This window comes from Pseudophryne corroboree, chromosome 7 (genome assembly GCF_028390025.1).
Source record: "Pseudophryne corroboree isolate aPseCor3 chromosome 7, aPseCor3.hap2, whole genome shotgun sequence".
In the NCBI taxonomy this organism is placed as follows: domain Eukaryota; kingdom Metazoa; phylum Chordata; class Amphibia; order Anura; family Myobatrachidae; genus Pseudophryne; species Pseudophryne corroboree.
In genome coordinates, this window is record NC_086450.1 from 237945976 (window position 1) to 237962594 (window position 16619).

A 16619-nucleotide genomic window follows, 5' to 3' on the forward strand; every position below is an offset into this window, starting at 1 on the left:
ATTCCACAGGGCGCCCACCCTGACGCACTTAGCTTCTTTTGGGTTTGTATTTCATTAGCTGCTGGTCCCTTCTCCTGTCGTGAGAATGTGGTTCTATGTGACCAACATCTGCCGTCTCTTTTACCTGCTACTGCATTGGACTGGTTAACGAAACTGAGCTCCAGTGCCTGGAGGCGGGGTCATAGAGGAGGCGGTGCAGTGCATCCTGGGAACAGTCAAAGCTTTAGCCTGTTGGTGCCTCGGATCAAGTCCTAACTCTACACACCGATGTATTCTCTGTGAAATCCAGTGTACCTCGCAGAAGGAGATTTAACTATGGTAAGTCTACCATAAATCTCCTCCTTTTTTACAGTACAAGTCACGGCTTGATAAATCCTAATTCTTCACCAGATCCTCCAAATCTAAGAGTCAGAGCAGTGCTGCCTTTGAAAGTTGTCTGCTAACTGTAAACTCTTTACAATACTGATCCATTGGTAATTGTTTATTTCTCTGACGTCCTAGTGGATGCTGGGAACTCCGTAAGGACCATGGGGAATAGCGGGCTCCGAAGGAGGCTGGGCACTCTAGAAAGATCTTAGACTACCTGGTGTGCACTGGCTCCTCCCACTATGACCCTCCTCCAAGCCTCAGTTAGATTTCGTGCCCGGCCGAGGTTGGATGCACACTAGGGGCTCTCCTGAGCTCTTAGAAAGAATAGACTTAGGTTTTTTATTTTCAGTGAGACCTGCTGGCAACAGGCTCACTGCAGCGAGGGACTAAGGGGAGAAGAAGCGAACTCGCCTGCTTGCAGCCGGATTGGGCTTCTTAGGCTACTGGACACCATTAGCTCCAGAGGGATCGACCGCAGGCCCAGTCCTTGGTGTTCGGTCCCGGAACCGTGCCGCCGTCCCCCTTACAGAGCCAGAAGCAAGAAGATGGTCCGGAAAATCGGCGGCATGAAGACTCTGTCTTCACCAAGGTAGCGCACAGCACTGCAGCTGTGCGCCATTGCTCCTCTCACACACTTCACACTCCGGTCACTGAGGGTGCAGGGCGCTGGGGGGGGGGCGCCCTGAGGCAGCAATAAAAACACCTTGGCTGGCTAAAATACCTCAATATATAGCCCCAGGGGCTATATATGAGGAAAATACCCCTGCCAGAATTCCATAAAAAGCGGGAGAATAGGCCGCGAAAAAGGGGCGGAGCCTATCTCCTCAGCACACTGGCGCCATTTTTCCCTCACAGCTCGGCTGGAGGGAAGCTCCCTGGCTCTTCCCTGCAATCTACAGTACCAGTAAGAGGGAAAAGAGAGGGGGGGCATTACATTTGGCAGTATATATACATATATTATATGAAAAGCAGCTATTAGGGACATAACTCAGTTAGTCCCTGCATTATATAGCGCTCTGGTGTGTGCTGGCATACTCTCACTCTGTCCCCCCAAAGGGCTTTTGTGGGTCCTGTCCTCGTTTAGAGCATTCCCTGTGTGTCTGCGGTGTGTCGGTACGGCTGTGTCGACATGTTGAATGAGGAGGCTTATATGGTGACGGAGCAGAGGCCGATATATGTGATGTAGCCCCCTGTGGGGCCGACACCAGAGTGGATGGATAGGTGAAAGGTATTAACCGACAGTGTCAACTCCTTACATAAAAGGGTGGATGACGTAACAGCTGTGGGACAGCCGGCTTCTCAGCCTGCGCCTGCCCAGGCGTCTCAAAGGCCATCAGGGGCTCAAAAACGCCCGCTCTCTCAGATGGCAGACACAGATGTCGACACGGAGTCTGACTCCAGTGTCGACAAGGTTGAGACATATACACAATCCACTAGGAACATCCGTGACTTGATCCCGGCAATAAAAAATGTGTTACACATTTCTGACATTAACCCAAGCACCTCTAAAAATGGGTTTTTAGGTTTGGGGAGAAAAAACAGGCAGTGTTTTGTTCCCCCATCAGATGAATAAATGAAGTGTGTGAAAAGCGTGTGTTCCCCCGTTTAGAAACTGGTAATTTCTAAAAAGTTACTGATGGCGTACCCTTTCCCGCCAGGAGGATAAGTTACGCTGGGAGATATCCCCTAGGGTGGATAAGGCGCTCACACGGTTGTCAAAAAAGGTGGCACTGCCGTTTTAGGAACGGCCACTTTGAAGGTACCTGTTGATAAAAAGCAGGAGGCTATCCTGAAGTCTGTATTTACACACTCAGGTACTAGACTGAGACCTGCAGATCGTGCTGCTGCAGCGTGGTCGGTGACCCTGTCAAACATGAGAACATATTAAAGACGTCGTCTTATATATGAGGGATGCACAGAGGGATATTTTGCCGGCTGGCATCCAAAATGAATGTAATGTCCATTCTGTCAGGAGGGTATTAGAGACCTGTCACGGGACAGGTGATGCTGACTTTAAAAAGATTCTACCTTATAAGGGTGAGGAATTATTTGGGGATGGTCTCTGGGACCTCGTATCCACAGCCACAGCTGGGAAGAAATATTTTTACCTCAGGTTTCCTCACAGACTAAGAAAGCACTGTATTATCAGGTACAGTCCTTTCGGCTTCAGAAAAGCAAGCGGGTCAAAGGCGTTTCCCTTCTGTACAGAGACAAGGGAAGAGGGAAAAAGCTGCACCAGTCAGCCTGCTCCCAGAATCAAAATTCTTCTCTCGCTTCCTCTGAGCCCACAGCATGACGCGGGGGCTCCACAGGTGTAGCCAGGTACGGTGGGGGGCCGTCTCAAAAATTTCAGCGATCAGTGGGCTCGCTCACAGGTGGATCCCTGTTTCTTTCAAGAAGTATGTCAGGGCTACAAGCTGGAATTCGAGATATCTCCCCCCAGCCGTTTCCTAGATTATGGCTTGCCGACAACTCCCTCAGGCAGGGAGGCTGTACTAGAGGCAATTAATAAGCAGTATTCCCAACAGGTAATACTCAAGTGCCCCTACTTCAACAAGGACGGGGTTACTATTCTACACGGGTTGGGGTACCGAAACCGCATGGTTCGGTGTGACCCATTTATATTAAAATCCTTGAACACATACATAAAAAATTCAAGTTCAAGATGGAATCGCTTGGGGCGGTTATTGCAAGCCTGGACGATGGGGATTACATGGTATCCCGGGACATCAAGGATGCTTACCTGCATGTCCCCATTTACCATCCTCGCCAGGAGTACCTCAGATTTGTGGTACAGGATTACCATTACCAAGTCCAGACAGGACTGTACAAGGCACCGAGGGTGTTTACCGGGGTAATGGCCGAAATGATGATACTCCTTCGAAAAAAGGGAGTTTTAATTATCCCGTACTTGGACAATCTCCTTATAAGGGCGAGGTCCAAGGAGCAGTTGCTAGTCGGGGTAGCACTATTTTGGAAGGTGCTACAACAGCAGGGTTGGATTCTAAACAGTCCAAAGTCACAGCTGGTTCCTATGACACATCTACTGTTCCTGGGGATGGTTCTGGACACAGACCAGAAATAAGTGTTTCTCCGGGAGGAGAAACCTAGGAGCTGTCATCTCTAGTCAGAGACCTCCTGAAGCCAAAACAGGTATCGGTGCATCATTGCACGCGAATCCTGGAAAAAAATGGTAGCTTCCTACGAAGCAATCCCATTCGGCAGGTTCCATGCAAGAACTTTTCAGTGGGACCTGTTGGACATGTGGTCCGGATCGCATCTTCAAATGCATCGGCTGATACCCTGGTCCTTGGAGACAGGGTTATCTCTAAAATGGTGGCTGCAGAGTGCCCATCTTAAGGAGGGCCGCAGGTTCGACATACTGGACTAGGTCCTAGTGACCATGGAGGCCAGCCTTTGAGGCTGGGGGCAGTCACACAGGGAAGAAACTTCCAAGGACTTTGGTCAAGTCAGGTGACTTCTCTACACAAAATATTCTGGAACTGAGGGCCAGTTACAATGCCCTGGGTCAGGCAAGGCCTCTGCTTCAAAACCAGCCGGTACTGATCCAGTCAGACAACATTACGGCGGTCGCCCATGTAAACCAACAGGGCGACACAAGAAGCAGGATGGCGATGGCAGAAGCTACAAGGATTCTCCGATGGGCGGAAAATCATGTGTTAGCACTGTCAGCAGTGTTCATTCCCGGAGTGGACAACTGGGAAGCAGATCTTCTCAGCAGACACGACCTCCAACCGGGAGAGTGGGGACTTCATCCAGAAGTCTTCCAAAGGATTGTACACCTTTGGGAAAGGCCACAGGTGGACATGATGGCGTCCCGCCTCAACAAAAAGCTATAAAAGATATTGCGCCAGGTCAAGGGACCCTCAGGCGATAGTTGTGGACGCTCTGGTAACACCGTGGGTGTACCAGTCGGTTATGTGTTCCCTCCTCTGCCCCTCATACCAAAGGTATTGAGAATAATAAGAAGAAGGCGAGGAGTAAGAACGATACTCGTGGTTCCGGTTTGGCCAAGAAGAGCTTGGTACCCTGAACTTCGAGAAATTATATCCGAGGACCCATGGCCTCTGCCGCTCAGACAGGACCTGCGGCAGCAGGGGCCCTGTCTGTTCCAAAACTTATTGCGGCTGCGTTTGACGGCATGGCGGTTGAACGCCGGATCCTGAAGGAAAAGGGCATTCTGGACATTCCTACGCTTATTAAAGCTAGGAAAGAGGTTACAGCAAATCATTATCACCGCATATGGCGGAAGTATGTTGCATGGTGTGAGGCCGAAAAGGCCCCAACAGAGGAATTTCAACTAGGTCGATTTCTGCATTTCCTGCATGCAGGAGTGAATATGGGCCTAAAACTGGGCTCCATTAAGGTACAGATCTCGGCTCTGTCGATTTTCTTTCAAAAAGAACTAGCTTCAGTATCTGAAGTTCAGACATTTGTAAAGGGAGTGCTGCATATTCAGCCCCCGTTTGTGCCCCCTGGGGCACCTTGGGATCTCAACGTGGTGTTGAGTTTCTTAAAATCACATTGGTTTGAACCACTAAAAACCGTGGATCTGAAATATCTCACGTGGAAGGTGGTCATGTTATTGGCCTTGGCTTCGGCCAGGCGAGTATCAGAATTGGCGGCTTTGTCCTGGAAAAGCCCTTATCTGATTTTCCATATGGACAGGGCAGAATTGAGGACTCGTCCCCAGTTTCTCCCTAAGGTGGTGTCAGCGTTTCACCTGAACCAGCCTATTGTGGTGCCTGCGGCTACTAGGGACTTGGAGGACTCCAAGTTGTTAGACGTGGTCAGGGCCCTGAAAATATATGTTTCCAGGACGGCTGGAGTCAGAAAATCTGACTCGCTGTTTATCCTATATGCACCCAACAAGCTGGGTGCTCCTGCTTTTAAGCAGACTATTGCTCGTTGGATTTGTAGTACAATTCAGCTTGCACATTCTGTGGCAGGCCTGCCACAGCCAAAATCTGTCAATGCCCATTCCACAAGGAAGGTGGGCTCATCTTGGGCGGCTGCCCGAGGGGTCTCGGCTTTACAACTTTGCCGAGCTGCTACTTGGTCAGGGGCAAACACGGTTGCAAAATTCTATGAATTTGATACCCTGGCTGAGGAGGACCTGGAGTTCTCTCATTCGGTGTTGCAGAGTCATCCGCACTCTCCCGCCCGCTTTGGTATAATCCCCATGGTCCTTACGGAGTTCCCAGCATCCACTAGGACGTCAGAGAAAATAAGAATTTACTCACCGGTAATTCTATTTCTCGTAGTCCGTAGTGGATGCTGGGCGCCCGTCCCAAGTGCGGTGTATCTGCAATACTTGTACATAGTTATTGTTAACTAAATCGGGTTATTGTTGAGCCATCTGTTGAGAGGCTCAGTTGTTTCATACTGTTAACTGGGTTTCATATCACGAGTTATACGGTGTGATTGGTGTGGCTGGTATGAGTCTTACCCGGGATTCAAAATCCTTCCTTATTGTGTACGCTCGTCCGGGCACGGTGTCCTAACTGAGGCTTGGAGGAGGGTCATAGTGGGAGGAGCCAGTGCACACCAGGTAGTCTAAGATCTTTCTAGAGTGCCCAGCCTCCTTCGGAGCCCGCTATTCCCCATGGTCCTTACGGAGTTCCCAGCATCCACTACGGACTACGAGAAATAGAATTACCGGTGAGTAAATTCTTATTTTTTCTGCAGAATTGATGGCGGAGGCCAGTGTCATTGACCAAATGAACAGCTCAGACAGTTCTTCTGAGTCAAAGAGCTCCTCTTCTAGCAGTGCCGACAGCTCCAGCGAATCTGAAGATGAGGGTAACAAATCTTCTCACCCACCATCCATGCCACAACTGCACCAGTCCTCTTCCAGCATTGAAAGTGGGCACAACAAGACTCAGGACAATGGTGGCCAGCTGATGAGTACACTGAGTGAGTGTTTATCATTGACCCTCGTGTTTTGCAGTCTGAGCACTAAAGGTGCATACACACTAGGCGATTTTGAGCTCAAAGTAGCTCACTTTTGGCGTTTTGAGCTCAAAATCGGCTAGTGTGTATGGTCGGGCGATGAGCAGTGAGCGCTGATGCGTACTCCTGCATCATCGCTTGCCGCCGCCGGCCTGTTTTACCGGCCGAGTGAACCACTTTCCACAGTCTCCTACTGTGGAAAGTGGTTCACCCCCATGAATGTCGCTGGGCCGTGTGAAAATCGCTCAGTGTGTATGCACTGTGCGATTTTCCACCCAGCGATATTTAACTCATCGCTCTGCATACACACTGGTCAAAAACGTCCAGTGTGTATGCACCTTAACTCTGATGTTACATTATATGTCTACCTATGGCAGTGGTTCCCAAACTCTGTCATCAAGTACCCCCAACAGTTCATGTTTTCCAGGTCTTCTCACAGGATCGCAAGTAAAATAATTTGCTCCACCTGTGGGTCTTTTAAAATGTCAGTGAGTAATGAATACACCTGTGCACCAGCTAGGTGACCTGGAAAACATGAACTGTTGGTGGTACTTGAGGACTGAGTTTGGGAACCACTGGCCTATGGGAACTGGTTTTGGCTTGTTTTCTGTTTCTTATAAGCAGCCTATAGGGTCTATTTTTCAAGATAAACACATTGAAACTCACCTAGTTATCCCGCATATATGAATTGTACAAAAAAATGTATGTATGTTTATGATACTAGCTAACTACCCTGCATTGCCCGGGTTTATATCTTCAAGTTATCAATGAGTTGGATGTAACTGTCAACATTTTAGAAAAAAATTGTATCTTAGCAGCTCTTCCAACATACCCATGAGGTAGCTGCCCAGTGTTGTTGTGTTTTTGGGGGGTTGCTGCCAGTAGCCCTAATCCCAACTTTTCTTTCCGTTCAGTTTTATAATCACTTTTCCATTGCGAGATGAGCTTACGTTTTCCTTTTGTTATCAATGTTGCTATTCCAAGGCTTTTGGGTACACTATTTTTTTTGTATTCTCACCTCCATTTCTGGCTGTTATATTAGTTTATTCATTTATGTTTTTTTCAGTCAGTTATTACAGTTCATTAAAGTTTTTCATCCAGGTCCATCCAATGGAAGGCCCAGAACAGGCTCACCGGGTCAAAGTTCTCTCCAGTGTACACCAACGGGAGGTCCGACCGAAACCCTAACCTCCCTGAAACCTGACCAGGATCTCACTGGACCACCTTGCATAGCGTTCATCTCAATCGGTGCAGGGGTGTCCAAATGCATAACCAGACAGACAAACAGACCAGTGTGTGTGTGTGTGTGTGTGTGTGTGTGTGTGTACATTTTCTTAGTTGATTTCTAAAAGTGTCTTCTGGTTTGTCAGGCTTCAATACACATTACATTTTTAGTAATGTATTCAATGGAAACTGGATATATAGTAGTAATAGTTACTATTTGATCTATCTTGGCCTTGCATGGGATAACTGACACAAGTCTGCTGCCTTGGTGGGTGAGTCTAGGATTTCCGGTACTATTGCATTTTACAGAGAGTTCAGCCTTAATCACGGTTTCATTCTTGGCCACATAATCTTTACAAACAAAAGATTTCCAGGCTACATCAAATGGCTTCCATTGATCATAAAATCCATATATTCCCTTTATCTTGTCATATTAAAAACGTGTGCATCTCGGTTCCTACAAATTTGCCACTTTTTAGGTTCCTTGCCCTCCTCTGCTTTGCTCCGTGACCATACCCCCTTTGAAAGTCTATGTAAAAACTCCCACCTCTCCAAAGGCTTAATATCCCAACTTTACTCCCTCCTACTAGATTCTTCCCTACCCTCTTCCTGGTCCCACGAACTCGCTTGGGAATGTGATCTTGGGTCCCCCCCGGAGAGCGAGGACTGGGAAGACATGAGACTGGGGATAGCTAAAAGCTCTATTGCTACTGCTTTCAGAAACTGCTTACAAGATTTACTATCGCTGGTACTATACCCCTGATAGACTCAGTAAACTCTTCCCATCTTCCTCCCCTAACTGCTGGAGGAACTGTGGAAGTAGAGGCACTATGCTTCATATATAGTGGACCTGCCCAATCATTGTTCCCTTCTGGAACCTAGTTCATTCCCTCCTGAACTCCTTTCTGGAATCTCCCGTGTTGAAAGACCCCTGGATCTTTTTGCTGTGTTACCCTCCCCCGACCCCCGATAAATTCTCAAAAAAATTGATCAAACACATTCTAACTGCGGCGAAATCGCTGATTCCTCTCAATTGGAAAAATCCTTCTCCCCCCTCTCTCCCTTCCCTTAAAGCCAAAATCTGGCATATTGCATCAATGGATAGGATTACATATTACCTCCATGATCGAGGTCACGTTTTTGAGCAGGTCTGGGCCACTTGGCTCGTTGCAGAACGTAGATCACCGCCCTCCCCCCCTTAGCTCCATCCGCAGGCCCATGGGCGTCAGCTACTGCTTCTTCTCCATCCTTCTCTTTTTTTTTTTTTCTTCTTCCCTTTGCCCTTCTTTCTTAATCGAACTGTTCTCAAAATACTTACTGTGATTTGATTACACCGTTGCCCCCCCCTCTACATTTGATACTTGAATGCCAATGTTTCTTTTTTGATTGTTCTTGTTCCTTATTCTAAAAATATGGTTTTTGCTGGATGTTGGTTTTTTGACCGCTTGTCCTTTTTCTTATTGTATTGTTAACCACTTTGTTTGACCATACAATAATAAAGAATTAAAAAAAAAAAAAAGTGTGCATCACAGGCAGCTCTACATTAATTACAGACATTTGCATTTTCCTCTTATACATTAATACGTCGTGTATCAGACTGGGACCACAGATAGATGTGCTGAAACCATGCTGAGAATTTTTTATCTTGCAGCAGCAGAGCCCTCTGCAGATACGGTCTTACTCTATGAAGGGGGAGTATATATAGGATGTGCCTAAAGATCTTTAAATGCACGGCTTTGCCTATTATCATAGTAAAGCAGGGCCATATACCGACTGACTGTATGGATAAATCCTTTTCCAAAGAGGAAGATAGAGTATTAACTCGCCTGTCTGGCCGTTTACACTCTCCCTCTTTCGGCTTTCTGTGACTGGAGCATTAAGAGTCAGCGCGTGCGACAGTGGATGGGGAAAAGCAGCAGTGCCCCATTGCTACCCAGTGAATCGATACCGTGTGCATGCGCACAGCATCTATTATGGAGAGAACTTGAGCACACCCCAAAGTGTGATGAATTGGGGACACGCCCCTCCCTGGTGGGCTATGTCCCTTCCCTGACCAGCCACACCCCTTTTCAGGGAACCCCCAGTGCGCCCCTCTACTATTAATGTAAAGGCCCATTTATGTTTCCAGTTCAGTTTTGTTGGGCTTTAAGGTGGTCCGTTTGACAGGTTTGCATAACCTGTCACACTGTATACATAAAATGTATATAGTAACTGCTGGCCTTAATAAGCTTCTATGAAGTATATAATGCTAGGAGCAAGGTTACCTCTCTGTAATTGTCAGGGTTTCTTTCAGAAATCTTGAGGACTGGTGGTGCATGAATTGTTTTACGTGGTTGACAAATATAAAATATCTTATTTACGGGAGTCTACCATTGATTTGAGAATTCTGTCTGCTAAGGTTTTGGCCTCCGCTGTTGCTACAGATGTGTCCTTTACATTGCTGCAGTAGCGCCAAACAGCCCCTCTCAACGTGCCTGGTCCTGTGAGACTGCTAGTGTCTGGCTTTTTTGCACCTCCTCCCCTTTTTTTTGTTTTTGTTTTTTCTGTTCTGAAAATGTATCTAAGTTGCAATGCATCCAGGAGTATGTACTGGCTTTGATGGGGTGGTTGTTGAAACACCCTCCTGAAGTCCAGGGCTTTTCTAATTCTGTTGTGCACACCATACTTTGTGCCAAGAAACCAGTTTTTGGTTAGGCCTATCAGTGTTTTTTGGTGAGTGTACTTTGCCTGGTTTTCCATCAGGAAGCTGGATCAAGTAGTTTTCCATCTTTCCAGCTTCCTGTCTTTTCTCCGGAAAGAGTTGGACTTGGTTCTCTCATATTTCCAATGAAAGATAGCTCTTATTCCTGTGGTTCAGCCTTTTCGCCAAGGGGTGCTTTACACTCGACCTCCCTTTATTTCCTTTTCTTGGCCATTGGTATCTAATTCTGGTCCTGGTTCTACAGTCTCTTCACAGTGTTCACTTTTGAACCTTTGCACTTGATAGTCCTACGGTGCTTCACATGGAAGACCCTTCCTTCCTCCTGGCTGAGTCTGACTACATGTCTGTTTCTGAACTTTCTCCATGATAAAATGGTGCCATGCGCTAGGATGTTTTTTCTCCTGAAAGTGGTCTCTAAGATCCATATTATTCGGGAGATTGTGGTGCCTTCTCTTTCAGTAGACAATAAGGGGTGTGTTCTCTCGGGTGTGGTTCATAGGGTCGACAGTGTCTAGGTCGACCACTATTGGTTGACAGTAACTAGGTCGACAGGGTCTCTAGGTCGACATGATCTAGGTCAAAAGGTTGACATGAGTTTTTTTAATGGGTTTCTTTTTGGTGTCTTTTTCTCTGTACAGTGACCGGGAACCCCAATTAGTGCACCGTGTCGCCTCGTATGGCCCGCTTCGCTTGCCATGCTTCGGGCAAGGTGCCTAGCTCCGCTACCGCTGCTTTCGACACAGGTTACCGTTCCCAGTCGTAGTCCACGTGGATCATCAAGTATGAAAAAGTTTTAAAAAAAAGAAAAATGTGAAAAACTCATGTTGACCTTTTGTCCTATCGATCTGGAGACCCTGTCGACCTTGGCACTGTCGACCAAAAGTGGTCGACCTAAACATTGTTGACCTAGTTACTGTCGACCTAGAGACCGGATCCCGTTCTCTCATCTCTTGCTTCATTGGACATAGGGGGTAATTCCAAGTTGATGGCAGCAGGAATTTTGTTAGCAGTTGGGCAAAACCATGTGCACTGCAGGGGAGGCAGATATAACATGTGTAGAGAGAGTAAGATTTGGGTGGGTTATTTTGTGTCTGTGCAGGGTAAATACTGTCTGCTTTATTTTTACACTGCAATTTAGATTACAGATTGAACACACCCCACCCAAACCTAACTCTCTCTGCACATGTTATATCTGCCTCCCCTGCAGTGCACATGGTTTTGCCCAACTGCTAACAAAATTCCTGCTGCCATCAACTTGGAATTACCCCCATAGTGCGGCCATGCTGTGTTTATATGGACAGAACAAAGGCCTTGAAACGGACAGACTGAATCAATTAATGTGGTTGGTCTGCTTCCAAGCAGACTATTGCTATGTGGATTAAAACTCATTCACCAGGCCTATTGTTTTTGGTAAACAAGCCAGTTCTGGACTGGGTGATGGCCAACCTGACCCTGTCACTTCCTGAGCGGCTCAACATGGTGCCTCAGCGGTGCAGCTTTGCAGGACACTACACACAGCACAAGTGCATTGCATCCCATAGGGGACAGCTTTATGATATCTCAGTGTTGCTCCAGTGTCCAAGAAAATTTAGATTTTTGTTCTTAGCTTATAAATTCTATTCTGTTAATTCCATGGGGACACGTTATACCCCTGGTTTTTGCTTTTGATTTGTTTTCTTGAGTTTAGTGTTTCAGGCCAACTGGCTTCATACAGATGAATGTTTGTGTGCCTGGTTTGCATCCTCTTCTCACAACTCCTCTGTCCTTTTGAGCTGTGTTAGTGTTAACTGACTGTTCAGGGCAGGAATTGGGGTATAAGGGTGGAGGAGCCTCTGCTGTCAAGCTTTAACTACTGAGTGCCCAGACTTCCCCCAGCACCACCTATACCCAGTGTTTCTCCAGTGTCCCCCCATGGAATTTTGAGAAAAGTATTTATCAAGTACAATAAGAACTAAAATCCCATTATTACGTTGGGTAGATGTTATTGTTTAGGACATTGGTGACGTTAGATATAATTTGGTGAAGCTTCCTCTAACCTTATAAATTGATCTGCTGTGGGGAGATGGGATGCAGTTAATATACCGGCTGTCGGGATCCAGGCGATCACGAGAAGGACAACTGGTGAAATACTGACGCCCGGAATCCCGACTGATGCAGGTTATTCCCACTTGGTTGGTGGCGTGGACCCAATAACCTGTGGGGAGCAAAGTGTGGCGAGCGCAGCTAGGCACCTGGCCCAAAGCGTGGGGACTCGATGTCGGTGTACTGACAGCCGGCATCCTGTCTGCCGGTAAAATATATGTATCTCGTGGGATCTCTGTCCTCCTTATTAGTTTTAGATAATTTTTCTCCTTACACTTGTGTTAGACTGTATTAATGATATGTTTGTTTTTTGTTTTTCAGGAAACGATCTACAGTTGAGTGAATCTGGCAGTGACAGCGACGACTAAGTCCTCGGGGGATCTGTTAACGGTCTTGGTTTATTTTCCACGTTCTATTAATTCAGTATTTGTTTTGCACTAGATCTTCTTATTGACGGACTGAGGTGAATGGTTTGCTAAACTATTTGATCTATGATCTGTGTAACATATCGATGCAGTCATTGCTCCTCTATCCGCTGCCTTGAACAGTCACTGCCTCTTTCTTCTTGGATTTTCAGGATGACCATGTTGCTATATTAATGGAGGTTTTGTTTGTTTGTTTTTTGTTTTTTTTATTTCTTTCATCAAACGTTCTAAAGCAATACAGTCTTATCAGAATAAAATGCACATCACAGTACAGTTGATATGCTGAGTCATTCCAGTAAGGAAAGATATTGGTATATTTGGAGGAGAATAAAGCAAAATAAGTTTAATCTAAGAAGTGTTTCTTTCTGTTGTGGATGAAAAAAATCTGTTTGTTTTCAATCCAACTCATGTAGACTTTCAGAACTGTACCGAGATGATAATGTCTATAAATCTTTGTCAATGGCTGGTACTATTAATGATTTTAAGCCAAAAATGCATTCTAGGGATTGTAGGTTGGAAGAGGATGTTACTTACCATTATAGAACAAAACCTGCCCAGATCACATCCCCTATGCTGGCATTGACCTGGTGTAGTGTGTTCCTGTATAAACAGATGTCAAGTTTTAAATGATTATAACTGAGCAGCTGTTGTTTAAGCAGCAAAAGATTTAAGATCTGGCCTATCTGTGGCTACCTATGAGAACTGATACTGGTTATTTGTTACAAGCACAGGGATATTAATCAAAATAAATTAATTGTAAATTTTGTTTTTGAGAGTCCCTCTTTTTTCTTGGTGTTAGATGGGTTGAAGACTCTGGTTAGTTGATTCCAAAGAGAAAACTAAGTGTCATATCACCACTGGAGGTGTGTGTGCGTGTGCGTGTGTGTGTGTGTGTGTGTGTGTGTGTGTGTGTGTGTTCAAGTGTTAAAACATTTTTGTTTTCTCTTACGTCCTAGAGGATGCTGGGGTCCACATTAGTACAATGGGATATAGACGGGTCCACCAGGAGCCATTGGCACTTTAAGAGTTTCACAGTGTGGGCTGGCTCCTCCCTCTATGCCCCTCCTTCCAGACTCAGTTTACAAAATGTGCCCGGAGGAGCCGGTCACAGCTAGGGGAGCTCCATAGGAGTTTCTTTAGTTTTTTTTTATTTTAAAAGAGTTTATGCACAGTGAGGGGCGCCCTGAGCTAGCGCCAACATCCTAAACTGGTCACACAGCCTGTCGGGGACCCTGGATCACCGCCAGCAATATACCTCAGACCAGTATAATTTCAAACAAGAGCGGGAGCCAGCGCCAGAAAAGGGGGTGGAGCTTCTCCTCAGAGCTGACCCAGCAGCGTTCAGCTTCATCTTTCCTGCATGCAGAGCCGCTGACAGGGGAGAGCTGTCCCTCCAATTCAACTCCAGCTATCTGTATGGTACCAGGGGGTTGTAGAAGGGGGGAGGCGGTGTAATAGACTGTGTAACCTATTAAGGTACACAGTTGGCACGGGTAAAGGGTGTCCTTTATCTTTGGAAGCGCTGTGTTTGGGTTGGCTCTTTTGGCATGCTTAGGGGGGAAACTCTGTATTTCCGTGTGTGTGTGTGTTTTCTCACAAAAAGAACCATGTCTAGGGACTCTGGGGTATATTCAATTGAAGTCGGATCCATTCTGACATTCATTTGTCGGAATGGATCCGACCTGGGCTATTCAATAACATTTCAATTCGACTTTTAAAAAAGTCGAATTGAGATGCGGGAGGGGAGACGGGGAAGAGCAGCGCTACAGCAGCGGCTACGTAGCTGCTGCTATAGCGCTGGTCTCCCCCGTCTGCCCGTGGCTCTCCCCCCCCGTCTCTCTGCCTCTCCCAGTCCCTGCATCACAGCCGCCGCTCACGGCAGAGTCCACCTGGCTCCAGCAAGTGAGATTTCGCTTGCTGGAGCCAGGTGGACGCTGCTGTGAGCGGCGGCTGTGACATCCTCCAGCGCTGCTCTCCCCATCTCACTTCGACTTTTTTTAAAGTCGAATTGAGATGGTCGAAAAGGGGGCGCCCCGTTTTGGACACAAGCGCGTGGATCTGCAGCTATTCCGCCGATCCACGTGCTTTTTGACAAGTCTTGTCGAAAAATTTGGGTTTAGATTGAATAGGTCGGAACCCCTTCCGACCTAAAAGTCGAAAACTGACGTCTTCTCGACAGACGGCAGCTTTCGACTTCAATTGAATATACTCCTCTGTGTCATATGCTGCAGAGGATATGTCCTCTCAGGATGATCCCATTCCATGTAATCAGGATTGCACTGTTTTAGCACAGATTCCTATAAGAGAACCGGAGTGGTTATCCTCTATTAAAAGTATGATTTCTCAGATTTCTGCTAGGGTAGCACAAAATGAAACTAACTCAGGTTTTGCAAAACTCTATGGCTGTTTGGTCCAGGTCGGTACCTTCAGGGCCCCCTGGCACTCGCTTTCAAAAAACGTGCTCTTGCCCAGATTATGCAGGACGACACGGATACCGACTCTGACACGGTAGACTGTGATGGGGACGTGCCGAGGGGGGCAGCATCTCTTGCAAAAGGGGTGCAGTTGATGATCGAAGCCATTAGAGATGTTAAATATTGCCGAAGCAATACCGGAGCAGGTTGAGGAGGCTTACTTCACGGATAATAAGAAAGCCTCGCTAACCTTTCCTACGTCAAGAGTTAAATGCTATATTTCAAAAATCTTGGGAAAATCCAGACAAAAAATTCCAGATCCCAAGAAAGGTGCCAGGTTCCCTGGGTCATAGATCTTATTTCCCAGGGCTACAGACTGGAGTTTCAGAAGCTCCCACCTCACAGATTCTTCAAATCAGGCTTACAAGAGGCAAAGATAACCTTACAGGACGCCATTCAAAAACTGGTACAGACTCTGGTCACTGTTCCAGTTTCACCTCATCTACAAAACGAGGGATATTATTCCAACTTGTTTGTAGTACCGAAACCGGACGGTTCGGTAAGACCGATTTTGAACCTCAAGTCGTTGAACCCGTACTTCCGAGTGTTCAAATTCAAGATGCAGTGTCTGAGAGCGGTGATCTCAGGTCTGGAGGAGGGGGAATTCCTAGTGTCTCTGGATATCAAGGATGCATACCTTCACATTCCGATCTGGCCGCCTCATCAGGCTTATCTATGATTTGCACTGCAGGACTGCCACTATCCGTTCCAGGCCCTGCCATTTGGTCTCTCCACGGCACCGAGAGTGTTCACCAAGGTGATGGCAGAGATGATGTTTCTACTCCGCAAATAAGGAGTGAACATAATTCCGTACCTGGACGATCTTCCGATAAAGGCACCGTCCAGGGAGCGTTTGTTGGACAGCATTGGCCTCTCAACCAGACTACTACTGGATCACGGGTGGATTCTGAACTTACCAAAATCTCACCTGGAACAGACGCCGAGGCTTCTTTTTCCTGGAAATGATACTGGACACAGGGTCTCAGAGTGTGATCCTTCCCTTGGAGAAGGCTATGGTAATCTAGTCAATGGTTCGGGCTGTCCTGAAGCCAACCCGGATCTGGGTGCATCTGTGCATTCACCCTCTAGGGAAAATGGTGGCCTCCTACGAGGTGATTCAGTACGGAAGGTTTCATGCGAGACCCTTCCTGCTGGAAGACTTCACACCTCATCGAGGGTCAGAGATTCGGGATTCAGAATTGGATTCTGCTAACCACAGATGCAAGCCTCAGAGGTTGGGGAGCAGTCACTCAGGGGGTGCAGTTTCAAGGAAGATGGTCAAGTCGGGAAGTCATCCTTCCAGTAAACATCTTGGAGGTCAGGGCAATCTACAATGCCCTTTTGAAGGCCTCCTCTACTTCGGAATCAGCC

At 46.9% G+C, this 16619-nt stretch overlaps 1 protein-coding gene and 1 long non-coding RNA gene across 3 annotated transcripts in view; one reads left to right on the forward strand and one right to left on the reverse strand.

Annotated features, from left to right (window-relative positions):
* The window catches only part of EAF2 (ELL associated factor 2), a 76415-nt gene extending 62877 nt beyond the window's left edge, over nucleotides 1-13538 (forward strand). For both annotated transcript variants that reach the window (XM_063934044.1, XM_063934045.1), the window contains exons 5-6: nucleotides 6079-6306; nucleotides 12671-13538. In XM_063934044.1, coding sequence (XP_063790114.1) covers nucleotides 6079-6306; nucleotides 12671-12717 — 275 coding nt within the window. In that variant the 3' untranslated portion in view covers nucleotides 12718-13538. The remainder of the gene's footprint in view (nucleotides 1-6078; nucleotides 6307-12670) is intronic.
* The window catches only part of LOC134945034 (uncharacterized), a 76169-nt gene that overhangs the window by 8965 nt on the left and 50585 nt on the right, over nucleotides 1-16619 (reverse strand). The gene's annotated exons all lie outside the window — the stretch shown is intronic.